Source organism: Lutra lutra, chromosome 4 (genome assembly GCF_902655055.1).
Source record: "Lutra lutra chromosome 4, mLutLut1.2, whole genome shotgun sequence".
In the NCBI taxonomy this organism is placed as follows: domain Eukaryota; kingdom Metazoa; phylum Chordata; class Mammalia; order Carnivora; family Mustelidae; genus Lutra; species Lutra lutra.
This window is the reverse complement of record NC_062281.1, coordinates 176,721,046-176,749,005: the sequence shown is the minus strand read 5'-3', so window position 1 is coordinate 176,749,005 and position 27,960 is coordinate 176,721,046. Positions and strand designations below refer to the sequence as shown.

The window sequence follows — 27,960 nt, the reverse complement described above, 5'->3', positions numbered from 1 at the left end:
GTATGGTCAGGGTACAAGATGATTATAGCAGAGTGATTCCAGAATTTGGGATTAGAAAATTAACTCAGGAAGAATGAACACAGAACGGATGAGAATCCCATTAGGGTTAAAATCTGTGAGAGGGTCTGAAGCCGAAGAAACCTCAAAAACATTTCAAATCCAATCTAGATGTATCTTCAGGGCTGGAATGTGATTGAAGAATAAAAAAAGCTTTGGCCAATCAGTGGTCTCAACATAGCTGATGCAAGAGTAGAGTGAGTATGGCAACAGGAGGTGGAGATCTTGACTGAACCAAAAATACAAGGTGTGGGGGAGGGAAGGAGTAAGCCCAGCCTGTGTCACCAGGCCATGCCCTGCTGGGCAAGAGGCTTCCCTGCTGGATTTCCAGAGCCCAGGACAGAGGTGGGTATACCCTAGCTTGCCAATAAATATTTACTGAGTAAAAGAGGGAAGAAGCGGGAGCCCTGACCAGCAGATTTGTTCTGAGTGGAGCTGGTTCGGTGATTCATTTTTTCACTGGATTCTTTTGCTCAAATTTCAATTGCTCTAAGCCACTGTCACATGGTGACTTGGCTTTTCATGGAGGCTGTCCTGTAAAGAAGGGTGTGCTGGCCCACCAATTACAGGCCACTTGACAATTAACTTTGTCACTCTCAATTAATATATTATAATTCCACTTTTTGCATTCTTCCCTTGTGCCCGCCTGCTTCTTACAATTCAGGTCCTTCTCTCGTCCTTGGTGTGTATAGTTTTTGCTTTGGAGTCATTTCTGCCTGGGTTTGAAATCCTTACTTGACACATTATTAAGCTATCCTGGCCGACAAACCTTTTGAGCCTCAGTTTCCTCATCTGTCAAATGGGCATAAAGCACGCCTCACCAGGTTGTGGTCAGAGTTACATGAAATATTAGATGTATCCTGGACTGTTGTTGGAGCCCAGTAAATGGCAGTATCTGTGCCTCTTCTGAGCTTTCCTTCCTTGGAGATTGGGTCACAAAAGTGCATCAAATTGGGAATATCAGTATCCTTTGTGTTTCCTTTTCACAAAATCACTAACTTGGTATGTGAAGTCATGGGAATGATTTAGTGGCTTCCTTGAAGTTTCTAAGGGACTATTCTATGGAGTCACTCATTTATTAATTCAAAAATATTTGCTGAGGACCCACTGCCTGCTAATGGGGAATACAAAGGCAGTTAGACACTGCCTCAAAGGAGCTCTGGCACAGCCTGGTGCAGTCAAAAGAAGATATGGTACAACCTTGACATGAAGCTCTACCTTTCTGAGCTCAAATTTCCACACTTTGCAAAAGTGATCAGTGACATATTCTATTGTCAGTTAGAAGGAAGGGGTAAGACACACCGAGATGATAACAAGGCTGCATCAAATTTGGAGATCAGTGGTATAAAGAGGTAGAAACAATGTGTTAAGAAGTGGAGGAGTGGAAGAGATCTTTTTCAGCTGAGCTGAAAAAGCAACCTTTCTGTAGGAAGTGGCATTTTGAAGGCTTCATTCAGGCCACAAACACGCATGAAAGAATTGAATGCTGGGTAGGGTTTCAGTGGGCAGAGATTTGCAGAAAGAACTACTGGAAGAAAGGTTTGAAGGCCAAACAAGAAACATGGATGTGGCAGGTGATAAGACTGGAAGAGTAGATTGAGGCAGATCTTGGCAGATATAAATGTCAATCTAGAGGTTTGACCTTTATTTTGTAGCTGATGAAATGCCAGTAAAACTTTTTGATCTCAATATTGACATTACAGGGGCACTTGAGTGGCTCAGGCAGTTGAGTGTCTGACTCTTGATTTTGGCTCAGGTCATGATCCCAGGGTCCTGAGATTGAGCCCTGAGTCAGGCTCCGCACTCAGCAGGGAATCTGCTGGAGATTCTCTCTCCCACTCCCTCTGCTACTCCTCTCTCTCTCAAATCAATAAATAAATCTTTAAACATTGACATTACAGAGTAGATTTTAAACATGAAATCTGGGGGCACTTGAGTGGCTCAATTATTTGGGTGTCTGACTCTTGATTTCAGCTCAGGTCATGATCTCAGGGTGTGGGATGGAGCCTCATGTCAGGCCCCACACTCAGCTCAGAGCCTCCTTGAGATTCTCTCTGTCCCTCTGCCTCTTCCCCTCCCCCTGCTCATGCTCTCTCTCTCTCTCAAAATAAATAAAATCTTCAAATAAAAAAAAGAAATCTGAGTCTGACATATGCTAATTTAGAGGGGAATTCAATTCAAGGAAAGATTCAGTCACCAAGGGCATATTATTAGCAGGACACCCTTGGTGGCATAGGGCAGAGACAAAGAGGTCAAGACACAGACTGTGCCCTAAAGGAGCTTATAATCAAGAGGGTCAGATAAGACATGTACACAGAAAATTACAATATAAAGTAGAGCGGGATACGTGTTATAATAGAGCCCCAGCCCAAGTGTCTTTGTTGCCCAGCAGAGGGTGAAATTCATTTCCCTCTTCCAAGAGCTGGAGGCAGGAGACCAAATCAGAGCGTCATCCTTGGAATGGTTAAGCCTAGTCTCAGAAAGCCTCAAGAGGGAAAACTAGAGGTCATCTAGCCCACCCATGATTCTCTATCCAGGATAAACAGTGACTTTGAAATGGAAGCAAAAAGTGGAGGTCTGAAGAAAAACTGAAGGAAGAGACTGTGGGAAGGAGATGAATTCATTTTGAGGTGCTGAGGTGCTGGTAGAAGTAGCTTACTCCCAGATGGAGCGCTGAAGGCCAGGAAGTGGATGAGATCAGGGAGGGCCAGAATGTCTGGAGAGAGGAGGGATAAAAACAGAAACTGGGGAACACCCACGTTCTAGGGAGTCAGAGGAGGAGTGGCCAGAGAGAGAGAGAGAGATGTGAGAAAAGACCCAGGAGAACACCTTGTCTCAAAGTTTCTAGAAAGGGAGTGGCAGGGATGGAAGACAAGACTGGAGGAGGCCCCGAGGAAGCAAACGAGAGGAAACTGCGACATAGGGATTGAGGTTAGACATGGGGTTGACAAGAAACTTTCGATGAATGGCTTTTCCAGGGACTCCATCATTAAGATCGATTCCCCGTGCCTCGTACATTTTAAGGTGGAGCTCTCCTGGAGGCCAGGGGGACAAGGCTGTGCCCTCTAATCTCCAAAGATCTGGGGTTCAGCTCTGTAATTAGCACCAGCTCTCCTAACCCTAACCAGTCCCTGCAGGAACTGAAAAGCTGAAGAACGTACTTGGGAGGGATTTCACACCCGGCTCACCGGCCCAGCCGGTGAAGTCCCGTTTCATCACGCAGCCCTAATGACTCTCTTGGCTGTCACTCTCGGCTGATACTGCCAACAATCTGACTAACCCCTTTTGCAAAAGTTTGCAGCATTCATCCGGGGCTGACTACAGCTCCCAGAGTTCCCGGGCGCTTCCCGGTGCCGATTGGCCGAGCCGTCGGCTCCAGGGGACCGTGTCGCCCCCGCCTCCCCGGGAAACAGGCATCTGATTGGCTGCGGCGCGGGGCTTTTGTGTCCCCGCCCTCCCCCGGGGACCGCAGCAGGCTGAGCGGCGCTGCTAGTGTCAGAGCCGGGCGAGCGCTGGCAGTTCCGCGGCGGGGATGCTGAAGAGCGCTGGTTTGGCGAGCAGCCGTGGCCACTGCGGACTTCCGAGGCACTCCGGGCCGTGAAAACCCCTGGGCCGAGGCCAATCCCAGGCTCCCGAGGCCATTCACCGTTCTAGAAGCCGGCCGAGGGGAGAGTCCGGCGGAGAAGCTGCTGTCCGGATTCTGGGCTTTCGGAGTGTTCTGGAACCCCGAGAGACACCCCGGGGCTCTAGAACCTCCCCAGCGGCCCCCAGTCCCCGCTTCCTGTGTGCGTCCGTCCCAAACCCCCTCGGGTGCACGGGTCACCGGCGAGCCGTGACCGGATCCTGGCACACACCATGATCGTTGCAGACTCCGAGTGCCGCGCAGAGCTGAAAGGCTACCTGCCGTTCGCCCCGGGCGGCGGCGGCGGCGGCCCCGGGGCCGGAGAGGTAAGCAGCGGCCGAGCGACGCCACTCTTCCTTTGAGCCCCGAGCTGCAGCCGAGCTTCGGGCTGTCCCGAGCTGAGTCTATGAGCACCCCCACCCCTCCACAACGGCCCGGGCTCGGGGAGGGGGAGCGGAGCGCGTAACCTAGGAATGGGGTTGCATCAACCGGCTGTCTCGGCCCTCTCCGCCCCCTCCCCCCGGGGCTGTGGAACCTTCCTTGGCTCCCTCGGACTCCTGGCCAATGAGAGGGGAGCCTTCTCGAGGTTATCCTCGGTTTGGGCTCTTGACGGGAGAATCTTCAAGTCCAGGCAAATCCCGGCGGCTGCGGCCCGACCACTCCTCCTCCCCGCCCCCTTCCGCGGATTCCCTTCCTCTAGGCTGGGGCTGGCGCGCGGAGGACTCTTTCTAGGATACGTCCGCATTCCAGTGTCCCAGTGCGGGCACTGAGGCACCTGGGACGTGCCAGGGAAGGTAGACCTCGCCCCCCACCCACACCTGCACCCCCGATTTGGAGCGGGGGAGCGCGGGCGTCCCGGCGGCGGAACGAAGCTGGGGGATAAGGGGAGAAACTCTGGGCGCGGCCAGCGCGCATTAGGCTGCGCCCTACTAAGTGGTCTGAGGTCGTAGAAGTTTGTTTCTCATGGACTCTTCGCAGTGAAGCTAGGAATGGGCTGGGCCTAATCTGACACACCTCCTGCCTCCTCCCCACCCCCCTCACCACCACCGACACATCTATCTTACCATTTCTTAAGCATCTACCAGATGCCGGTCTCCGGGTTTTGCCTTTTCTGAGTCCTCAGGACTAAACTAGCAAAATAGGAGCTACGCTGTAGCCTCGTTTTCCAGGATGAGGAAATTGAGGCCCAGGAGGGGCTGTGGAGAGACTTCCGTCGCTAGTCCCACCAAGTAGCTCATTCTTTGGCCTGGGCTTCTCTAGGATTCCCTAGGGTGCTTGGCACTACAGAGAGTTTTGCTTGTTTTAGTTTCCAGTCCTGGAGCTTGGAGCAAGTGTATTGCTGGGCCTGGGAGTGCGACAAGTGCTAGTCCTGAACTGCGTGACCCTGGGAAAATCGCTGACTTGTCTGAGCCACTTGGTTTTTAGGAGGTCTTACCTCCAGCGGTGGATGGTTCATGTCCTGGGTTTTCTGTGAGCTTGTTTATCCTTCCCCCTCATGTTTTTAAATTTTTTAAATACTTTTAAAAATATATTTTGTTTATTTATTTGACAGAGAGAGAGATCACAAGCAGGCAGGCAGAGAGAGAGGGAGAAGCAGGCTCCTTGCTTAGCAGAGAGGCCAATGCAGGGCTTGATCCCAGGACTCTGACATCATGACCTGAGCCACCCAGGTGCCCCTTCCCGAACATCATGGTTTGAGAACTCCATGGGGAGGAATGAAACCCACTCCTGTCATTTCTCTGCCCAGTGGCACCCAGTCACTTTACTCGGAGTCCATTTCTTTCTGGTGGGGGTTAAGGGGGACTCACATTATCAATGAGGATCCCTGGCCACTAGAGGGGAGGTGCCTGGTTCATATCCCAGTCCTCCCATTCACTTGCTGTGTAACCTGGCCCAAGTGATCATTTCTCCCGTCTGCAGTTTCTTCCCATGGATATTTGATAGCATCTCTGAGGATTGTTGGGAGAAATGACGGAATACAAGCAAAAGCTAAAGCACAGTGCCTGAAACACAGTAACTGAGTCAGAGATGCTGGGTATTGTTAGAATGTGGTCATTTCCCTTTCCCCAGAGTGTGTCACAATGGGGTGCCTGAACCTGTCCCTCTTGCCTGAGGGGCGAGTTGGCCCATCCCTCTCTGGGAAGTGGCCTGGGGAGAAGAGAGTGCCCCAGGTGGTCTGGGCAGGCTCTAAGGGAGTGGCCTTTAGATGGAAGCCACCTGTCAGCAAGGGAAAGATGGTGATATCTGAACCCTTTCCGCATAACTCTTCTCTCTCAAGAAAAAGAGGACCTTGGGAAGATGCCTGCTTTATGCAGAATCGTTAGAAGACAGTAGGGCACTGAACTTAACAGAGTCTGATGCCCAAGGGACACCCAGATAAACAGACCCCTCAAGTCCCATCACTTCACCACATGCCCTTAACCTAAAGGGGTCAAGGACTCCAGGACTTGACTCTAGGACTGGTAGTAAGTATTTAGAGCCCTCTGGGGCTCTAGAATCACTTCCTCAAACATCACTTCCTCAGGGAAGCTTTCCCTCCCCCACCCAATAAGTCCTTCCTACATACCTTCTTTCAGTCCCTCTTCTCAGAGGCTGGAGCGTTAATCCCAATTATAATTTAACAGTCATGTCATCAGCATTTTGCATGTCTCCTGTGCTAGACTAGAAACACTGTAGGTCACATCCCCAGCGTGGTTCTTCGCCCCTAGTAAATGCTCCTCTTAACCCCCTGTTGGCTTAACTGACCCTCATGACCTATGCGTGCTTCAAAGTCAGATATGAGCTGTGCACGTCTGGAGCAGGACTCCAAAGGAGCCTCAGTGAGCTCTCTCTGAAGAAGGAAAAATAAGCCCTGTTTCCCTCAGGGTAGTTGTGAGAAATCAGCCAGATTGTCTGTGTAAAAGCACTTAGCCTAGGGCCCAGCCCATGGCTCTGATCACCCCCTCTCCTTCCAAGGCTGGAGGTAGCAGGCAGCTTGGGCTATGGGGTCTCCCTCTCCTGTGTAAACTCAGGCAGGTACTTGAGTTCTGCAGACAGCTGTCCGAGGAGTGGGGTGCTGGGAGTCTCTGCCTCTTCCCAGCTGGCGGTGGGACTTCATAGGTGTGTGTAGCTGAGTCCTGGGATGGGGGTTGCAGGCTCTGGATAGGATACCGAGAATAAAGTCTGGGGCTGCTCCAAGAGACTGTTGTGGGTGGTGGACAGAATCCTTGGAAGCCAAACCGAACCAAGTTCACATCTCAGGCTGGCCACTTGTCGGCTGGTGCTTAACCTCTGGACTCTTAATCCTTCTGTGGGTGCAACATAGAGACCCCCCCACCCCCACCCCAAAACTGATGAAGAGTAGATGGAACCCGTGTGCAGATGCCCGAGCTAATATAAAAGATAACATTGAGCTAGTGTCTAAATTAGGCGCCAGGCACTGAGCTTGAGGGGTGATTATCCTCTTTTTACAACTTGCCTGAAGCCTTCCCTGCTCATTGCCCCCGAGAGCACTGTCTGACTTCATTGTTACTGAAGATCCAGTGTGTGTCCTCCAAGGGAGAAAAAAACCAGTATCCAGATGCCATGACCGGGAGCCGTGGATCCCCGGAAACATGGGCAGGGAAGAGGAGCTTCTCCTGTTAATAAACCACAGGTGCAAAGCCTGACTTGACCCCTCTGAGACTTAATCATCATCCGTAGAATGGGAGCCCTAGGAGGAGGAGTCGAGCCGACATCGAAGGGCAGGTGAAATGCCTGGCTGATGGTAATCAGTGGTGCTACCTACCATTGGCTGTTGTGACTTCCGACCCCAGGAAATAGGAGAAGGCTGATTTGGAGGCATCGTCTCTTGGCAGCGGGACCCTGTCCTGTCTGCTTCCTCTAAAGTTCTAGGTGTCAGGGTCAGAGAAGCTTTCAGGGTATTGGAGCTCTGGATTGGAATCTATGTGGTCTTGCTTTCAGGATTTTGTATTTTCTGTTCCCTTTGGCTGGAATGCTGGCCCCCTAGATCTTTATGGGCCCTGCTGCCTTCTCATCAACTCATTTAGATATTTGATATTTAGGTATCAACGCAAAGATTACCTCCCCGTAGCTTTCCCTGTCTCCTCAGTCTAATATATGGTATACCCCCACCCCATCATACACTCTCTCGTTGCTCTATTTCATTTACTTTATGCAATCTGTGCTTTGAAACCCTATTCATCATCTGTCATTCTCCTTTAGATCATAAATTCTCTGAAAGCTGAGACTGTCTTTTCATTCCTGTTCTCTAGCTGCCTGCATTGTAGTCATCAAAAATATTTGTTGAATGAACAAATTAATTCTGGTTCCACCTGGAAAGCACTTAGCATGGTATGGTGACTTACACTTGAGAAAATGATCGATAAAGGGTGGGAAACAGTGGCCCTCCACCCTGGCTATAAATTATGCTGGACCCCACCCAGTTAAATTAGAATTGCTGGAGGTGGGACCTTGGCACTGGCATCTTTTTAAAAGCTTCTCAAAGGGGTTTTGTGCTGCTCCCGCTGAAAAGCCCTTGTTTGAAATTACAAGGAGGTGGAGGTTAACGATTGCCAACTGCTGACTTTTATTAAGTGTTCTGGCAACAGAGGTACTGAGGTAATGGCTATGGGGCATTATCTCATTAAATCCTCATGACTGCCCAGTGAAAGTGGGTAATATTATCCCCATTATTTGGTAGGGAAACTATAGACTCCATAGGTAGCAGATAATAGGTATGGAGTTGACCAGTGGGCCCAGGTATCCCAGGCCAAGAGCCTGTATCTTTTAAATGTACTCTACAATCATCATCATGGCTGTTACCATCATCACCATCATCATCATCAGGACTGAATATGGTGGGTCCAGACCTATCACCTGGAGACCCACAGGTATCAGTTCCTTGCCTTGACCAGTCCTGAGGCAAGTTTTAAAGTATGAAGGAGTTCCCAAGGCTGTTCCCTGAACTTCACCTGTACCCTGGGGGGCCCTCCAGGTCCCCCTCCCCAACAGTCTCCTGCCCTCCCCAGGCTGTGGTTTTCTATCTGTCCTCAGGTCCCCTGAGGGAGAGGTCCGGGTTGTGGAGTCAGCAGTCCTTATCTCCCACTAGACAGAGCTGTTAACCTTTTTTTCTTTGGTGAGGGAGGAGGGACGCTGAATGAGTACTTAGAGATTGCTGGGATTTCTGTGCTGGACTTGGACCAGCCAGCCCTGGTAGCACCCAGAAGTGTGGGCTGAAAGGGGCCTGAGCAATTAGCCCAGCTATCTTCTCTGTCCAAGATTAAGGCCCAGAGAGTCTAGGTCATTTTCTCAAAGTCACACAGCAAGTTAATAGTAGAATGGGTACCAGGACCTGGGACTTGCAGATCCCTTTGTTCTTTCTGTGTGGTCTTTGAGAGTCCCAGAGTTCTGCCTCCCTCCGGGGTCTTTTGGCCTGGTGAGAAGGAAGGTTCAATTATAATCTCTAGCCTCTGGACACCTGGGGATGGATACTCAGTCTCGTTTCCAATGAGGAGGGGAGAGTTAGGGGCACACTGTTTGTGTTCAGTGAGGGTGACTCTGGTTTGGGTAAACTATTTCCGAGGCCAGTATTGAGACCCCCCTTCCCAGTTAACCAAAACAAATGAATAAATAAAACATCCTCTCTGAACCCCACTTCTCAGACTAGGAGCAGATTTAGTGAGTACGTGACTGATGGTTTCCAAAGAGGCATTAGAATAGTTCTACCAGCAACCTTCTGTGCCCTGCTTTGAATCCCTCTACTCCGCTCTGCTTTCTCTGCTTTCTCATACCAACCCTCACAGGTTGGTATGAATGACCTGGCCCCACTCTCCACAAAATGTGACCTGGCAGTAGGGAGACCTGAATCAGACAATATTAAGACAATGTTTTCAGAAGCAAAAGCACCAGGAATTGTAGGGTCACAGCCTAGGGTCAGAAGAAGGTTTCCAGACCCTGGAAGACTGTGAGTTAGTTTTGCAAAAGGAGTGACCAGTGGGAGCACAGTAGGCCTGAACCTCTCATTTCCCTGGAAGGTTATGAGAGCTAGAGGCAGGGTTTTAAGCCGGTTGCTCAAATTTGCACTTAAGAAATATTCCTTTGGCTGCAGAAAGTTTGCCCTCCTAGAAACCACCAGTGTCATGGACTCACTGCATGGGCTCCTCGTTCTAGAGGTGTCGCTCAGGCAGGATGTTTTCTTTATTCACTAATTTGGGCGAGTATCAGTAGGAGAGGGCAGGGCAGTGGGGATAAGAAGACCATGGGTGAGACTGTTGGCTGTGGGGTGGAGGTGGGGTCCAGACAAGAGATGGTTATAGTCTATGAGGTGCTGGTGGTGGGAGGGATAGAGAAGTGACCATAGAAGACAGCGGGGGCTTCGATTAGGATCCATAGGAATCTAAGGTGCTTGCTACTCTGGCTACAGGATGCAAAACGAGGGGGTTTCTTGGGATCTCCAGGGCTTCTCAAAGGGTGGCCTCCTAAAGATGTGCACCATGGTGGCTGTATATTTCCCTTCCCCACGCCCCTCCCACCCAAAACTGGGGCTCCCAGTTCCTGAAGAACTCAGCCTGTGGGGTGAGCCTTCTTGCTTACCCTTTCTACACCTGCCAGCAGGTGGTTATCTCCCACCTGACTCCTTCATGCAGGGTGCACCAAAAGACTGGTTTTAAAAGCTCAGCGTGAGGGCACCTGGGTGGCTCAGTGTGTTAACCCTCTGCCTTTGGCTCAGGGTCTGGGGATATCGAGCCCCGCATCAGGCTCTCTGCTCATCGGGGAGCCTACTTCCTTCTCTCTCTGCCTGCTGCTCTGCCTACTTGTGATCTCTCTCTCTCTCTCTCTCTCTGTCAAATAAATAAAATCTTAAAAAAAAAAAAAATTTTTTTTTTTTTTTAAATTTAAAAACAACAACAAAAAAAGCTCAGCATGGCCTGTTGGGTAGAAGGAGAAAGCTGAAGAGAGAACTCTACTCTTAGTCCTCCCTTCTACCTCCAGTAACCGTGATGTGATTCCTTCTAGGAGCAGAGGGAAAGCCGGGCTCGGCGAGGCCCCCGAGGGCCCAGTGCCTTCATCCCGGTAGAGGAGGTAAGCGTGGAGGGGGTAAGGACTTCTTGGTTCTTGGGAAGAAAGGACATGGGACATTGTGTGGGTGGAGGTCTTTTCCTGTCTCTTGAAATAGCAGCTTCAGGTTCCTGACTCATTTAACCCACAAACAGCTCTCTGAAGCACGCGTATCAGACGTTGCTGGGAAGAAACAGGCTCAAAGTGATAATGACGCAGTTAGATAATGAACAAACTTTTGATTCCCCAGAGTGAGGCCTATTCTTTAAAAAGACAGAACTGTCTATATTAACTCTTCCTCCTCGAATATACATATATGACATTTTTTTCTCAACTTGAAGAGTAATATTATATTCATTATAAGAAAAATTTTAATGCCTCAGAAAGCTCTAGTCTCCTGTAATCTTGCCTCCCACAGAGGTAATCACTGTTCCTTAACATTTATCACTGTTTCTTAGACTTCTTGTCATACGGAACCAAGATCATGGTTTACAACATTTGGGGAGGAGGGGGTTATGGCCATATTCTTTATTTTTGTCACTTAATACAAGAGATACCTTTCATCCACTGAGTCAGATCATTCATTCATTTATTTAACAGATATCTGTTGAATGATTAATCTGTGCCAGGCACTGTTGTAGGTGTTGGGGATACAGCAAAGAACAAGTCAGACAAAAATCCTTGCCGTCAGCTGACATTCTAGGATGGGGTTGATGGTGGCAGGGACACCTTTGAAATACATGCCCAGGAAAATTCTAAAAATAAGTTTCCTCCTATTTCTTTGGCCTTCAGTGAACAAAAATAAATGTTTTGTTTTGTCATCCTGTTTGCTCTCCTAAATGTGTAGCCAGGTAGTTAATGAGCTGTTAACAAATGTCTAACCTACCCCCCCAACCCAGTTCCCTCTCCACCCTTTGTAAATGGAAAGCAAACAACCACCTGCTGATTATTTGTATCTAGCCCAGAATTTTCAACTCAAGTATTGTTCTCATATTTTATTTTTTCATTTGTAAATAATCGGTCCTCTTTTATAATGGAGGAAATAAATGGGCCTTTTTGATAATCTGGATTTGAATCCATGTTCTGTCATTTGCTAGATCTGTAACCTGAGCAAGGAAATCACTTAATGAATTATCTGTTCCTCCCCTATTTTCCTTTTTTTTTTTTTTGGACATGGTGGTCATTTTGGGTTTCTTGGCTTTTACAGTCCCAACACAATGAGTGCGTTGGTCTCTTTGGTGCAGAGAGCGGGCCGGGAACCCACCCTCTCGCCTTGGTTTGGCAGGTCCTTCAGGAGGGACCAGAGAGCCTGGAGCAGCACCTGAGGCTTGAGGCACTGATGTCCTCGGGGCGGGTGGACAACCTGGCTGTGGTGATGGGCCTGCACCCTGACTACCTTACCTGCTTCTGGCGCCTGCACTACCTCTTGCTACACACAGATGGGCCCCTCGCCAGCTCCTGGCGCCACTACATTGCCATCATGGTAAGCCTGTTGGAGCCCAGCCCTTGTACAGTTGGCCACGTGGGGGGATTTGGTCTTTAGTTCTCTTTGCTGGGCGCTTCTTGAACCCATTTCAGAGGCTGGGAGGAAAGGCTGCCCAGAGCAGAGGAAAGCCCTAACTATCTGATCATCCACAGAATTCTGGATTCTGAAAAGAGGCCTTTCTTTTTTTTTTTTTTTTTTTTTTTTTAATTAAGTAGGCTCCACACCCGGGATGGAGCCCAGTGTGGGGCTTGAACTCACGACCCTGAAATAGATCAAGACCTGAGCAGATATCAAGAGTTGGATGCTTAATCAACAGAGCCACCCGGGTGCCCCAGAGAGAGGCATTTTAGTCAGAATCAGAAAACTGAGGCATGAGAGAGTCAGGTGACCTGCCCATGGGAGGACAGCACACTAGTGCAGCTGGGGTTAGGACCTAAGTGTCCTGCCTCTCTGGCAATAGTGAGGCCCGCGATTCTTCCCTCCATGGGGTATCCACCCCGAACAAGGCTCTGTCCACCCTTTCCACAGGCTGCCGCCCGCCACCAGTGTTCCTACCTGGTGGGTTCCCACATGGCCGAGTTTCTGCAGACTGGCGGTGACCCTGAGTGGCTGCTTGGTCTCCACCGGGCCCCCGAGAAGCTACGCAAGCTCAGTGAGATCAACAAGTTGCTGGCACACCGGCCGTGGCTCATCACCAAGGAGCACATCCAGGTGCCGTGGGCAGAGAGGCACAGGGAGCACGGGGGCCAGGCTGGGGCATGTCAGGCAGTCAGCCCAGGGCCAGGCATTGAGCAAGTCTGCCCTTCTTTCCTCTCCAGGCCTTGCTGAAGACAGGCGAGCACAGCTGGTCTCTGGCCGAGCTCATCCAGGCCCTGGTCCTGCTCACCCACTGCCACTCACTGGCCTCCTTCGTGTTTGGCTGTGGCATCCTCCCTGAGGGGGACTCCGAAGGCAGCCCTGCCCCCCAGGCACCTTCACCCCCCAGTGAGCAGAGCAGCCCCCCCAGCAGGGACCCACTGAACAGCTCTGGGGTAAGTGATGGGTCCAGGTCTTGTGGGGAGAGGAAGCTTGCATGGCCTCTGGTCCTCGGATGGAAGCCACTGCTTCCCTGTCTCACACTGAAGGACCTCAGAAGAGTTAGTTGACTTTGAGACTCCGTTTCCTCATCTGTGAAATGAGGCTAAAGAACCCTACTTCACAGCGGTGGTGAGGAGTAAATGGTGGGTCCCTTAGCATGTTGTGTCAGAGGCTTAACGTCTCCTGGGTATTAGCCCTTTACCGATACAAAGTTTGCCTCTTATCCTATAAAGCGGCCTTGTTTGTTTTAATATAAATTTATAGATACTTTAACAGTCCCTTTCCTGTGCAGGAAGTTGATGCTTAGAGAAGATAGGCCTGTCCCATATCTTCTTAAACTTTGCTTTAGAAGACACAGGCCTCACGAGCCGCCCAGCTCCATGGCTGCTTCAGGAGGCAGTAGGCCTTTGCGATCACTCAGGAAGGCCTGGCTTGTGGGGAGGATGTGTGGGGTTTCCTGGGGCCGAGGAGTAAACGGTCACTGCTGGGTCCCTCCTCCAGGGCTTTGAGGCTGCCCGGGACGTGGAAGCTTTGATGGAACGCATGAGGCAGCTGCAGGAGAGCCTATTACGGGATGAGGGAGCATCCCAGGAGGAGATGGAGAGCCGCTTTGAGCTGGAGAAGTCAGAGAGCCTTCTGGTGACTCCCTCAGGTACAGGATCGCAGGCATCCCAGGTCCAGGGTCTTCCCCCTTCTGACACCATCTCTGCTGGGGAGTAGGCAGCTCCGTGCATGGCAACGCTTATATTTTGAAGGTGGCCATGTCTCAACCACTTCTTTTAAGAGGTTCCGAGCGTGGGCTTTAGGGTCAGATCTGGGTGAGAATAGTGACCTGTCAGCCCTTCTAGCAGTGTGACCCCCTGATAAGTTACTTCCTGTCTCAGGGCCTCTGTCTCCTCCCATGTGAAGGATTGGTTTGGGAGGTAAATGGGACAATGGAAGCAAAGCTCTTAGCACAGAGTAAATGGCTTCACAAATGACTAGTGTCGCCAGAGTTGCTGTTACTATTACCGGGGGCCTCATCCCCAGGTCCATGGGCCTGCCTCATCTCCCTCCAGCCACCAGGTGATTAATCACAAGTAGGTACCCTGTACTCCATGCCTTGACCTCACTGTGGCCTCTCTCTGACATCCTTAGCTGACTTCCTGGAGCCCTCTCCACACCCAGACATGCTGTGCTTTGTGGAGGACCCCACGTTTGGATATGAGGACTTCACCCGGCGAGGAGCTGAGGCGCCCCCCACCTTCCGTGCCCAGGTAGGCCCTCCGGGCTCTTCTTGGTATCACTCTGGGTTTACAAACAAGCAGGGGCTGGATGGGTGGAGTGGTTGGAGAGTCAGGCACCTTCTCCTTCAAGATTCCATGAGGGAAACAGAAGACCCTAGATCATGACAGGGCCCATCTGTGCCCTAAGCTCAGGGGATCCTGATCACAGGGAGAAGACCATCACCAAGGTGGATTCTGCATGGCTTCTTAGGCCCAGACCAAGCAGCAGGTTAGATTTGTGGGGCGGGAAAGGGACGTTATAGAGAGCAAAGTTGTGCTCCAGAGGATGGGGTCCCTGTGGCCAGACTTGGGCCCCTAAGATTGTACTCCCTGACCCCTTTCCACATTTCTCAGGATTACACCTGGGAAGACCACGGCTATTCATTGATCCAGCGGCTTTACCCGGAGGGTGGGCAGCTGCTGGATGAGAAGTTCCAGGCAGCCTACAGCCTCACCTACAACACCATCGCCATGCACAGTGGGGTGGACACGTCCGTGCTCCGCAGGGCCATCTGGAATTACATCCACTGTGTGTTTGGTATCAGGTGAGCTCACGGCCCCTCATCCAGTGCATGTGCACAAGTCCTCAGGCTGAGCTCAAGAGCTTCTTTCCTTTTCTATTTCGTTCTCTCATTTTCCCTTCCTCTTGCCTATACTGTTTTTCAAAGCAAATTTATTTTGTTGCCGATTATAAATGATACTAGATGTGTGGACTGTTTGAACCTTGGAGATGAAACTCTTTAATCCCACCCCCTAGAGTGAGAGAGAGAGAGGGAAGGGAGAGTGTATTTCCATTCCAAATGGGACTTCTTCTCTTACAGTAAATAAGGACAACATAAATGCACATCGGTAGGAGACTTTAAATAACATTATATCCACCCAGTGAAGAAGTATACAGCTATTACAAATTATAATAATGGTCTCTTTATATTGCTATGGGAAATTGTTCAAAATGTATTGAGAAGAAAGTTGGTTACCGACCAGAATCTTCCTTTTGTTTCCCTCCTTTTTTTTTTTTTTTTTTTTTTTTTGCTAAAAATGTGTGCGTACATGGAAAATGTGTGGAAGGCTACACACTAAAATGTTAATTAATAATGGTTGTCTCTGGATAGTGTGTGATTAATTACATTTTCATTTCGTTACCTAAGTGTTTCTTGATTTTGTTTTTAAAGGTTTTTTATTTATTTATTTGACAGAGAGATCACAAGTAGGCAGAGAGGCAGGCAGAGGGGAAAGGGCAAGCAGGCCCCCTGCTGAGCAGAGAGCCCCATGCAGGCTTAACCCACTGAGCCACCCAGGTGCCCCATGTTTCCTGATTTTTTAAGTAGATTTTTTAAATTGATAGAATCATGCTTGATATATTCTACAACCGGCTTTTTTTCACCTAATAATCTATTGTGAACTGCCTTCCTTGTCAGGATGAATAGATCTTTTTATGCTTTTTTTTTTTTTTTAAGATTTTATTTATTTATTTTAGAGAGGGAGTGAACAAGAGAGAGCATGAGCAGGGGGGAAGACAGGGGCAGAGAAAGAAGTAAGTTCCCCACTGAGCAGGGAACCTGATGTGGGATTCATTCCCAGGAGCCCGGGATCATGACCTGAGTCAAAGGCAGATGCTTAACGAACTGAGCCACCCAGGTACCCCTCCTTTATGCTTTTTAGCCACTGTGTGGTGTTCCGTTATGGATGTAGCCTAACTCAACCACTTTCCAGTTATAACTAGTTCACTGTTTTTCACTATTAAAAACATCATGTGCACTGACTAGCCTCACACTAAGTCCTTGTAGATGAGCCCTAGGTGTGAAATTACTTGTCAGGAATATACACAGACCAATTTTTAAAAAAATTTTAAATTTATTTTTTGGAGGGCAGGGAAGGGGAGAAAGAGAACTTTAAGCAGGCACCATGCCCAGTATGAGCCCAACCTGGGGCTCTGTCCCACAACCCTGAAATCATGACATGAGCTGAAATCAAGAGTCAGAGGCTTAATTGACTGAGCCACCCAGGCACCACCCCCCCCAGTTTTATTTGTTTGTTTATTTATTTATTTATTTAAGTAGGCTCCATGCCCAGGGTGGAGCCCAATGCAGGGCTTGAACCCACAACCCTGAGATCAAGATGTGAGCTGAGATCAAGAGTCGGACGCTTAACCGACTGAGCCACCCAGGTGCCCCCAGAACGATTTTTTTTTTTTATTTGAAGAAATCTCACTGTGATAACATTGTGGGAAATTCAAAGAATTAAGGAACCAAAAAAAAAAACCTTTCCCCAAATTCAGCTACTTCACAACCACATCCACATCCTGTGACATTCTTTCTCGGTTGCTTTTCTTCTTTCTAATGTAGTTGCTTTGTGTAGTTGGAGTTATGATGGTTATTATGTTTTTTAAAATGTATGTTTGATGTTTCCAAAGAGAAACAACTAGATTTATAGTAAATTTAGAAAACAGAAATAACAGGGGTGCCTGGGTGGCAGTGGGTTGAGCCTCTGCCTTCAGCTCAGGTCATGATCCTGGGGTCCTGGAATTGAGTCCTGCATCGGGCTCTCTGCTCAGCGGGGAGCCTGTTTCCCCCCCTCTCTTCCTCTGCCTGCCTTTCTGCTAATTGTGGTTTCTCTCTCTGTCAAATAAATAAATAAAATCTTTTAAAAATTAAAAAAAAAGGAAACAGAAATAACAAGAAAAAGAAATAGAAATCATCCATGATCCTGTCTACTCTTATTATTGTCAAGTAGTTCTCTCCTGTCTTTTTTCCACAAACAAATAACGAAAAAAGACATAATTTTACAAACACAGGATTTTTCTCCCTCCTCATTTCACTTATTTTACTCATGTAATCAAATGTGGGCATATTTTAATGAACACATGGTCTGGCTTTTCTCATTTAATAGCTTATTCCAAGCATCAAAAAAGTCCAAAATTTTTAGAAAGGTCCATGTCCCTGTGGAAAAATGTGTGTTTATGTATTCCTAGCTGTAAATTCTGTTTCACTGAGTAGATTGAGTTGTGCTTAATTGAGTGTCCTCTTGCCGGTCATTGACAGTTTTCCAGTCCTGGGGAGTTGGAGGAGGGACAGGTATCTTAGAATGTGGCCCACGCTGCTTCTGCCCAGCACACAGGTCAGGGTCTCCCCCGCCCCACATTCTCCAACATGGTCCTCACTCCTCTGCCTTTGTCTACTGAATCTGTCCTCCAGTTTTCCACCAATCTTCTCCATCCACACAGATCTCTGATGACTCACTGGCTTACTGGCCTGGAGAGTGACAAAGTGGCTTCTAGACTTGTCACCAACTTGCTCTCTGACTTAGAACAAGTTAATTACCTTCTCCAGGTCTTAGTTTGCCCATCCGTGAAATGAGTACCACTTCCTTTTCTCTTCCTCTCTTCCTTCTCCAGGGAAATCCTTTGTACTGTCCCATCCATGGCCTTTCCTATAGTGAATATGACCTTGGAGCTGGGCAGAGCTGGGTTTGAATTCCATTCCCAGGACAAATGACTTCACTTCTCTGAATCTCCCTTTCAGCTATAAAATGGGCCTGATAAAAGCGGTGTATTATGTATAATAGTTCTGTATACAGCATATCTAGTATTTCTGAGGATTCTCTGAGTACGCGTCCATACAGCACACAGCTCATACTCAATACAGCAGCTCATTCTCGACATTCTTTGGAGTGGTCCCCGGCCAGTCTAGTGGCCTGCGATGTATGACATCAGCTATTTTTCTAAGAGGAACCAAGTTCCTTCTTGCTTCCTACTTTCTGCTTTTTCTTGCCACACTCTGTTCCTCCTTCTCTAGGGTGGGGGTAGGGGAGAAGAGTCACTTGGAGAGTGATGCTCTCGGGGCCTTTCCATGCAGATATGATGACTATGACTACGGGGAGGTAAACCAGCTCCTGGAACGGAACCTCAAGGTCTATATCAAGACTGTGGCCTGCTACCCCGAGAAGACCACGCGAAGAATGTACAACCTCTTCTGGAGACACTTCCGCCACTCAGAGAAGGTATGGTGTGTTGGGTGGGGGGTGGGGGTGGTCAGGACCCGATGTGGTAACCCAGACAGAGCCTTCTGCTGCTTTGGATGCCTGGGTGTACCGTCCTGGCTTCAAGTCCTACTCCACTGTGTGGTTTCCGACTCCATTTACTCACCTATAAAATGGGACTGAGGGGCGCCTGGGTGGCTCAGTGGGTTAAGCCGCTGCCTTCGGCTCAGGTCATGATCCCAGGTCCTGGGTTCAAGCCCCACATCGGGCTTTCTGCTCAGCGGGAAGCCTGCTTCCTCCTCTCTCTCTGCCTGCCTCTCTGCCTACTTGTGATTTCTCTCTGTCAAATAAATAAATAAAATCTTTAAAAAAATAAAATAAAATAAAATAAAATGGGACTGTGCCTCACGGGGTCCTCAGTGGTAGCCAGGAGGACCTGGGTTCAAATCCAAACTGTATCACTCAGTAGCATGGTGACCTTGGGCCAGTCACTTTGCCCCCTAAGCTTGTTATCTTTACCGCGAGAGCAAACACTGCCTGCATTTTGGGGTTGCTGCGAGGGTGAGATGAGAACATGAGTGCCCAGGGCCAGCTCTTGTTTTTCATTTTGTGAGGTAAAGAGATGAGTCAGGCTGGGGATGAATGGGCTGGAAATTCCTCAGCTGCCATTGTACCAATGTGCTCGGAGCCTTAGGAACAATCAGGGTGTCTATATGGGAGAAAAGGAAAGGCGAGTGGTCCAGGCACGTGGCGGTCTGGGAAGGTTGGGGATGGCCAGGAGTGACATCAGTTGCCCACAGGTCCTTGTCTGTGCCCCAGGTCCACGTGAACTTGCTGCTCCTGGAGGCCCGCATGCAGGCCGCCCTGCTCTACGCCCTCCGTGCCATCACTCGCTACATGACCTGACTGCGAGCAGGATCTGCGCCCCGAGCAGCTGCCCCTGGGGGCATCCTCCTCCCTGCAAGGACTTCTCTGTCTGGAGACGGACCTGATCCCTCTCTGTCCCAGGCCCTCCCACCCCACTCTGGAGGTGGGCCTGTGTGCGACATGCAGCCCCTGAGCCGTACCCTCCCTTTCTCTCACTGGAATGGACAGGATCGTTGCATTGACTCTGGGATCACGGTTCTACCCCTGGGAGCTGGAAGGGGACTAGCAGATCCCCAGGGACCATGCCCTCCTTCCTGCCCCTGACCTCAGAGGCAGAAGGCTCAGGAAGGGAAATGAGCTGAGCAGTCTGGGCCACAGGCATCACCAGTCCTGTGGCCTTCCTGGCCTGGGAAGTCTCTGGCTGGGCCAAAGAGGAGAGGGACAAGTACCTCCAGGGACTGACACTCCAAGCAGCTTTGCCTTTCCTCCTCCTCCCTTGCTCCCAGATCTCAAAACCTCTCCCTTGCCGTTCACCCATCAATGTGAAAGTCAGTGTCACAGCGGGACTGTGTGTTCCGCTCCCCAAAAGCCTGTTCTGACAGGCAGTCTGAACACCCCTTTTCCGGGCGGCCCTAACCCTGGTTTAGCACCTTTGACCTTTGACTTCCCCTTCACCCTCTTACCCATTTCCCCCCTGCCTGCTGGTAGGAGGCCCCAGAAGAGAGCCCAAGCCCCTCAAAAAAGTAGATTATCTCTAGAGAGTTTGGGGTGTCTATGTGTCCCTTTGCCTTCCGAAGAGAAGGGAGTATTACCAGTGCTCTATTTCTGGTTCTTTCTGGGGGAGGTTCTTCGGGACCTCACCTCGATAGCCACAGTCAATGCCTGAGAGGAGGACAGGGAGAAATCTGTTCTCCCCAGAACCACGCCAGAAGAAAGCTGTTCTCCCCAGAACCGCGCCAGCCCTGCAGAGGCCGGCACCCCACTCTCCTGTCTCCCACGGCACTGCCACAGACCTTGTCCACCAAGTGAGCCTTTCTGGGTGGCTTCAGAGTCAGAGTCAGGAGACCCCAAGGTTCTTGTCTGGGTCCTGCCCAAACTGGCCAGCTGACTGTGGCTACGTTGCCAAACCTCTTCGACCTCTGCATAGATAGTTGCAAACGAGGGGCCGGGACTCTCTGTGATGTCTGAGTCTACTCTGGGCTGCTCAGGCCAACCTGCCAGCAGCAAACTGTAAATCTTGCAGAATCTCAAGAGGCCTCTGGGGATAGCCCGGCCTTGCAGGCAGTCTCTCCCAGCTGCCTTCCTAGGACAAACCCCCCACCCCATCCCCCATCCCCGTTTCCATCCCTGCCTTGATTTTAGGTGGATTGCTTGGAGGCAGAAGCAGCCAAGGACCGATCCCAGGCACTTTTCTGTAGCAAATAAGCTGTGAATGATGACGTCCCTTGCCCCTCTTCTGACAGTATGTGCCTCCTCTCTGCCCAGTGGGGAGGTGACTGAAGAAAGGCAGGGGACATGCTGCTGCTGCTGCTTCTGACCCTCCTCTCTGGAGAGGGGTAGGAGAGGAGCCTGGTCAGTGTGCCACATTTCACACCCATGCAGGCATGGGGAAGCAACCGGCACCCCCTGTGGGCCTCAGAGCCCTCCCTGCAGTGAACCTGGGCAGGAGGGAAGAGGCCCCAGCATTGGGGTTTGGAGTCTAGAAGGGACATGATGAGTCTGTAAATGTCCCCCGGGGTGGGTCGGGAGGGGGATCTAGTGTTCAAGTGCAGAAATCTTTGGCTTTGCTACCAGTTCTGTATGATGAAAAATAAAAGTTCACCAAGGTTTTGTTTTGTACTTATTGTCAACGGGCTGTTTTTCCATTTGCAAGGGTCATGGTTCATCTCTTAGCATCAGCAGGGAGCTGGGGTTGCATCACAGACCTGACCTCAGCTACCCTACCCTGCTGGGCACTTGTGTCCAGTGACTGCAGCTCTGGGAGTGGTTGGCATTAGAAGTCTATTCTGACCCACGGGTGCCCAGGCCGCCACTCATCTGTGGCTGGTCCAGCATTGCGGAAGAATAACGGCCATGTTACTTTTCTTACTAAGCCTGGCCTTGGGCTGGGTATTTGGAGGCCATTTTTCTGAAAGTGCAAGAGAATTTAGACCCAGGGGTATAAAGTGAAGTTGCTGAGGCCACATAGGTCTTCATTAGTGGAGCCGGGATTCCAACCAGGGTCTGCCTGACCCTGAGGCCTCAGCATTTCAACTTGCTGCTTTTCCCGCTATGGGGTCCCCCTGTTGCAGAGGGAGGCTTTTGAGAATCTCTGGGAACCCAGCGTGTGCCTTGCCCAACCACAGTATGCTTCCTTGCTTCTCATCACTTCTCCAGCGCCAAGGAGACAGAACCAGCTGAGAAGGGTTAAATGGGATCTCCTCATTGTACCAGCACCATTTAATAGCTGTATGATCTTGGTCAATCTTCTCTGGGCACTGGGAACTCTAGTAAGCATATCAGGGAAACCACATTATGACTAAGAACCAAGACCTCTTCTGTTGGCCACCCACTTCCTCTAAACACTGCTGTCAAAAAATGAAAACTGGGTCTCCTCCAGGAAGCCTCCCCTGATTAACTCCATGTTCCCTTTCCCTTTACCCTCTTCATTTTTTGTGGTGTTCTATCTGCTTGTTCTTCCTTCTAAAGTCTTTTGAGAGGATGTGAGAGAACAAACCAGACTGGAATAGAAAACTTGGATTCTGGTCCTGACTTAGCCACTTACTACCCATGGATTAGGGGAGAGGGTTGATTAGTTTCACGGGGCCTCAAGTTTCCTCTGCCATAAAAATAGAGGCAATATGTCTTCGGTTCTTCTCCAGGTTGCATTACTGAATGACTTTTGCCAAATGTTTTCATTTTTTAAAATTTTTTAAAAAGATTTTATTTATTTGAGAGAGAGAGCGTGCGCATGAGCAGAGGGAAAGGCAGAGAGAGAAGCAAACTCCCTACTGAGCAGGGAGCCCAATGCAGGACTTGATCCCAGGACCCAGGGATCATGACCTGAACCAATGGCAGACCCTTAACTGACTGAGCCACACAGGCACCCTTGCCAAATGTTTTCAAATTTAATATCTCAATCTTCACAACCCAGTGAGAAAGAAGTAGTGTTCCCATTGTGGGAACAGATGTGAAAAAGGAACGTCAAGTGAAAGTCTGCGGAACACCAACTTAACAGTTACACCCAGGTTCAAATTCCAGCTTTGATTTTTAATGTCTGTCTCAACCATAAACAAATTAGTTCAGTTCTCAATACCTATGGGCACAGGAGGGTTGTGTGGATTAAATAATGAAAAACACCCAGCACAGCGTAGGTGCGTGGCACTTAGCACCAGGGGGCCATTCAGTATTGAGATATCTGCTCAACATAACCCAACCTAGGATTTGAACCCTTGTCAGTCTGATTCTAGATCCTTGTTTTTCCTGCCCTCACCAACTCCTTAGGCCCTGAATCTGCATTTTTTTAAAGTATGTTCAAATTAATTTGCATGTGGAATTAAAAACTCTGGGATTCAGGTTGGATCAAATGAATCTGTTTTAGGTTCTGCATCTTGTGATCCGAGACCCGGGCACACCTGTCCAGGTTGGAGTACATTCAAGATTGCTTGGGGCTCGAGTCTATGTTTGGCTTTTGAAGTCCTGCTGGGACTGAGGACTGCTGATAATGGGTAGAGGCAGGAGCTGGGTGAATGCACTCCAGCAGTTCTCAACATTCACCAGAGCCCTGGAACAGGTGACATGAAGTAGTTCTCCAACTTTTTGTAACTTGGAACCTCTTAGAGGACCAGTGTTTGGAGGCAGAGCTGAGACATTTGCAGCTTGAGCAACTTTCCCGTTATTCCGACGCCGGGAGCATCCTTTCATTCAACAGATCTTGTGCCCTATTACATAAACGTGCTGGACATAGAGCAGCGAACAAGACAAGCATGGTTCCTGCCCTTTGGGAATTTATTGTCCCGAGGAAGAGACAGATTGGATTAGTACACAACTAATTATTTAAATTCTAATTGTGATCAGCGCCTCAAAGGAGAAACGGGAGGTGTTATAGAAGCCTTTATAAACCAGCAGCAGAACTTTTTCTTCCAAGGAAACATGCTGGACCTTCGCAGAAACCAAAACACAGCCAAGAAGAGCCGTTTCTCACCCGCTGCACCTTCTTGGAACCCGAGGGCTGCGTGGAGCGGTTAGAAAACTGCTAATCGACACTCCTGCTAATGGTTGCTGCAGTGTGCGGCCCAGACGGCAGCCCTCGTTACATTCTGTACCCCCACCCCATTGCTGCAGGATCTCTGTGGGGTCCCTCTCTGGGAACCGCCCTAGACTGAAGGGAGCGACCTCACTGATGGTTCCAGCCCTGCCAGGCAGTCCGGTCGGCCTCCCATGACCAATGAACAGGAGAGGGGTGTACAAAGGTCTGGCCACATGCCTCCATTTGAAACCACTCTGAACGACTGTCCCAGCTCTGGGGCTCCCTTTATGAGGCCAATGCTGACGCTGTGCCCCAGCCCGACCCATGCCACCTGCTTTTGATCCCTGATAAACCTCCTGCGTGCAAATTTCCACCTGCCAGTCTGTCCGACGCTTGCCGGCTCCGCCTACAGAGCAGGGAGGGGAGACAACCTGAACCTTCAGATCCTTGTCGTGGTTTGTCACCACCCTGTGTCAGTCCCACCACTTCCTGTCTCGACCTTCTCTTCCTGAGGTTGGAGGCAACAGCTGCAGCGTGAAAGGGCCAGAATACATGTTCACTCCCATCCCCACTCCCGCAGCTGGAGACCTTGGGCCAGTCACTTCCCGTCTGTGGGGAGAAGGTTAAGGACACTGTCTGAGCGCCCCATCTTCTCCATGTCTGCCCCGCTCCTGAGAGAAGCCACAGCTCGGTTGGTGATGGAGAGATTCTTAGCCCTCACGTCTGAATCACCTCTGACCACTGCTGGTGTGGGGGGGTGGGGGCGGCGTGGCGGGGACCCTGCCCTTCTGTCCCAGTTCTGCACATCTGAGCTCACACTTCAAGGAGGAGCCAGGCCAACGTTATGAAGGGCTGAGTTTGTTCCAGACATTACCGGATGCTGGCTTTGCCCATGAACAAGACAGATGCAGTCTTGGCCCTCAGAGGCCTCTAAGTCCAGTGGAAAAGACAAATATCACACAAGTGTTTGTGATGAGTCTGGAGGGAAGAGAAAAGTGCAGGGAGTGTGAGAGAGTATGCCGTGGGATGGCCACACTCGCAGCAGCGCCCAGGGTAGTACCCTGGACTTGGCAGGTAAGGAAGGGCTGGCCAAGGAGGGGAGGCGAGAGAGGAGAGTGGTGCCAAGGTTTCTGGCAGAGGAAGCAGACTGGGGGTAGATCTGGACCAGGTGGAGGAAGGCATGCTGGTCGGGACCAGGGGCAGGGGAGCAGGGAGGATGTGAAGAAGGGCAAGGCTAAGAAGGAAGCCTGGCAGATCTGTGTGGCTTTCCTGGGCTTGTTGGAATTGGGGCCATGAGAAGTCTTCAGAGGTGATTTTGTCCTGCAGTACAAAAAAGATGATAGGGACTGAATATTCATGTCCCCCTCCAATTCATATGTTGAAACCCTAATCTCCAGCACGATGGTATTTGGAGAGGTAATTTGTTCATGAGCGTGCCCCACCCCACCATGGTGGGATTAACACCCTAATAAGAAGAGACAGGAGAGAACTTGCTCCCCACCGGGGCCTATGAGGACATGACCCGGACAAGGGTCTCACCAGGAAACCAAATTGACTGGTACTTTGATCTTGGACTTTCCAGACTCCGGAAACATGAGAAAGAGATTTCTGCTGTTTAAGCCACTCAGTCTAAGGTATTTTTGTTATGGCGGCTGAACTACGACCATAGATAATATTTATTAGGAGAAGGTAGTGAGACTTATTTAGGACTTCCTGTGTGCCAAGCACTCCACTAAGCACTTCACGACCATGACCTTACTCGAGCCTCACAACAACCCTGCCTAACAGAGCCTATTATCAGCTCCATTTGACGGATGGGCATCATTGAACCTAGACTCAAAAGTCCCCTCATCCAGAAAGGTTTCTCTGGCTCCCCGTCTCCACCCTGAGTATCCCATCTTTCTTCTTTAACCTAAGCTTACCAAGTCCTTCTGCTTTTCCAAGGCATTTTTTTCTGTCTAGTACGAGAATCATTCGTGTGGTTTGTTCACCCACCTCCCCATTTGACTGCAAGCCCAGTGGAGGCACACGTTTTCGTCTAGTGTGTCCACAGCTTCATCTCTAGAGCTGAGAGCGGGACCTCACAGGTAGTGGGGCCTGAATAAATAAAATATGTGGAGTATGGATTTCTACCCACCAGGATGCCTCATCTACTGCTGCTGGATCTGGCCAGAGGGGGAGGGGAGGTGGTCCAGAAATAACAGCCTCCCCCATGTTTTGGACTTGGCCTCTGCTCTGGCTGTCTCTGCCTGGCTGGTTGCTACATTGCCAGCTCTCAGACGCGCTGCGTCAGTCTGATGTTGGGGAAAGAGCTTGGACTTTGGAACCAGACAGATGAGGCTCCCATCTGAGTGCAAGTCCATCTGGAACAAGACAGAGTCATATAAATAAACAGAGCCGAGTACATCTATTAGATTTGATGATTTTCTTTCATTTCCTCACCTGTAAAATGGGGACGTTACCATCGAAGATTATAGTTGTTAGGATCAAGTGAGAAAATGTCGATAGAGTTCCTGTTTAGTCCCTTCACTGGAAGACAGGGGTTGGGTCAATGCCATTGGCTTAGACCAACAGTCTCCGTTTGCTCATCTGGGAAAGGGGAGTTGCAAAATGCCATCTAGAATTCCAAAGACCTGAATGCTCTTCTCCCAGACCATGTGCCTAGCTCCTTCTAAATCTTCACTCTTCACCTTGACCATCACCTCATTGGACTTCTGAGCTGATTCCCATTCTTCAGCCTGACTCTACCCCGCCATCTCTTTTCCCACCCATCCCCTCCTTCACCGGTAATCCCCACTATCTACCATAGTGCCTGATTAAGTGCTCAGTAAATATCGGTCAATTGCATTAAATATTTATTGGCACTTATTTGTCGGCCAGGGATGTTCAAGGCAATCCTAACCACAAGCCTAGGACATAGGAAGGGCAGGGATTTCACCTATTTGACTGCTGTGGAAGCTGCGATCTAACAATATTAAGAGTGTCCAGGAATTTCCCAAGCAAATTAGTGAGAGTTCTAGACTCCAGGGGAAGAAGTCCTGGAAGCCAGAGTTCTAGTTCAGGTTCTGTTTAACTTGTGGTTGTAAGATTTAGGTAAGTTACTTCCCTTCCTGAGCCTTAGTTTCTCCAACTCTAAATGGAAAAATTAATCCCTGCCCTGACTGGTGGTGAGGTGAGAATCAGCTGACATAATGGGCTGAAAGCATTTAATAAACTGAAAGCACCACATTCACTGATGGAGGGTTTTTTTAATATGAATATGCAGAATCAGCATTGATGTCAAAGATAAATCACCACGGGCTGGGGAAGCCAGGGTAACTTCCTAGGAGCAGCGGCATTTCAACTAAGCCTTAAAAATAGGTAAGATTTGGGCGCCTGGGTGGCTCAGTGGATTGGGCCGCTGCCTTCGGCTCGGGTCATGATCTCAGGGTCCTGGGATCGAGTCCCGCGTCGGGCTCTCTGCTCAGCGGGGTGCCTGCTTTCCTCTCTCTCTCTCTCTGCCTGCCTCTCCATCTACTTGTGATCTCTCTCTGTCAAATAAATAAATAAAATCTTAAAAAAAAGATAGGTAAGATTCTTGTTGTTTTTTTAGATTTTATTTATTTGAGAGAGAGAGTGCAAGCACAAGCAGCAGGGAGAGGGGCAGAAGGAGAGGGAGAAGCAGACTCCCTGCTGAGCAGGGAGCCTGATGCAGGACTCCATCCCAGTACCCTGGGATCATGACCTGAGCAGAAGGCAGCCGCTTAACTGACTGAGCCACCGAGGCGCCCCAGATAGATAAGATTTTGGAGAAGCAAACCTCAGAGCCAAAGCCATAGACCAGTCAAAGCAGGATGCTCCCACCTTTCTGAGCTCTACAATCTTCCCCCTCTGGTTGATACTCTCCTCTAATCTGCTCTTCCCTACCCTGATTTATTTTTCCTTTCAAATCAAACTTATGGAAGTATAATTTGCATACAATAAAACACACAAGTTTTAAATGCACACAGGTCCATGAGTTTTGGCGAAACCACACACCTATGCAATGATCACCCAAATCAAATTCCAGTGTGACCCTTTGCAGCGAATCCCCAAACCCCTTCCATGTGTCCTGCATACAACCACTCTCTGCTTCCCATCACTACAGGTTCCTTTTGTTAATCACTCATTTTTTCCTTAGCAAATCATGAAGTTCTGCATTCAAACACTAGAACCAAAACATAAGTGCAAAAAATGTATTACTTCATTAGGCTTAAGAGAATATTTTCATTTTGGGGCATTTGCTAATGAACACAGAAGTCATTAGATAAATTGACAGTAGCTAATTGGAGACAATAATTTAAAATAATCACAATTTGCCCAT

At 49.5% G+C, this 27,960-nt stretch overlaps 1 protein-coding gene across 4 annotated transcripts; it reads left to right on the top strand.

The window, feature by feature from the left end:
* Nucleotides 1–333: 333 nt before the first annotated feature.
* SESN2 (sestrin 2) lies at nt 334–20,313 on the top strand. 4 transcript variants are annotated; one of them, XM_047727385.1, is made up of 10 exons: nt 334–402; nt 10,676–10,741; nt 12,003–12,200; nt 12,732–12,914; nt 13,022–13,234; nt 13,782–13,932; nt 14,418–14,536; nt 14,900–15,090; nt 18,400–18,544; nt 19,343–20,313. In XM_047727385.1, exons 1-10 carry the CDS (start codon nt 349–351, stop codon nt 19,427–19,429), a joined length of 1,407 nt encoding a protein of 468 aa, XP_047583341.1. In that variant the 5' UTR covers nt 334–348; the 3' UTR covers nt 19,430–20,313. The 4 variants fall into 4 exon arrangements, with proteins under 4 accessions (XP_047583341.1, XP_047583339.1, XP_047583338.1 ...); XM_047727383.1 differs by having other exon boundaries at nt 11,925–12,200; XM_047727382.1 differs by lacking the exon at nt 334–402 and adding an exon at nt 3,524–4,005 and having other exon boundaries at nt 11,925–12,200.
* The last annotated feature ends 7,647 nt before the right edge of the window (nt 20,314–27,960 follow it).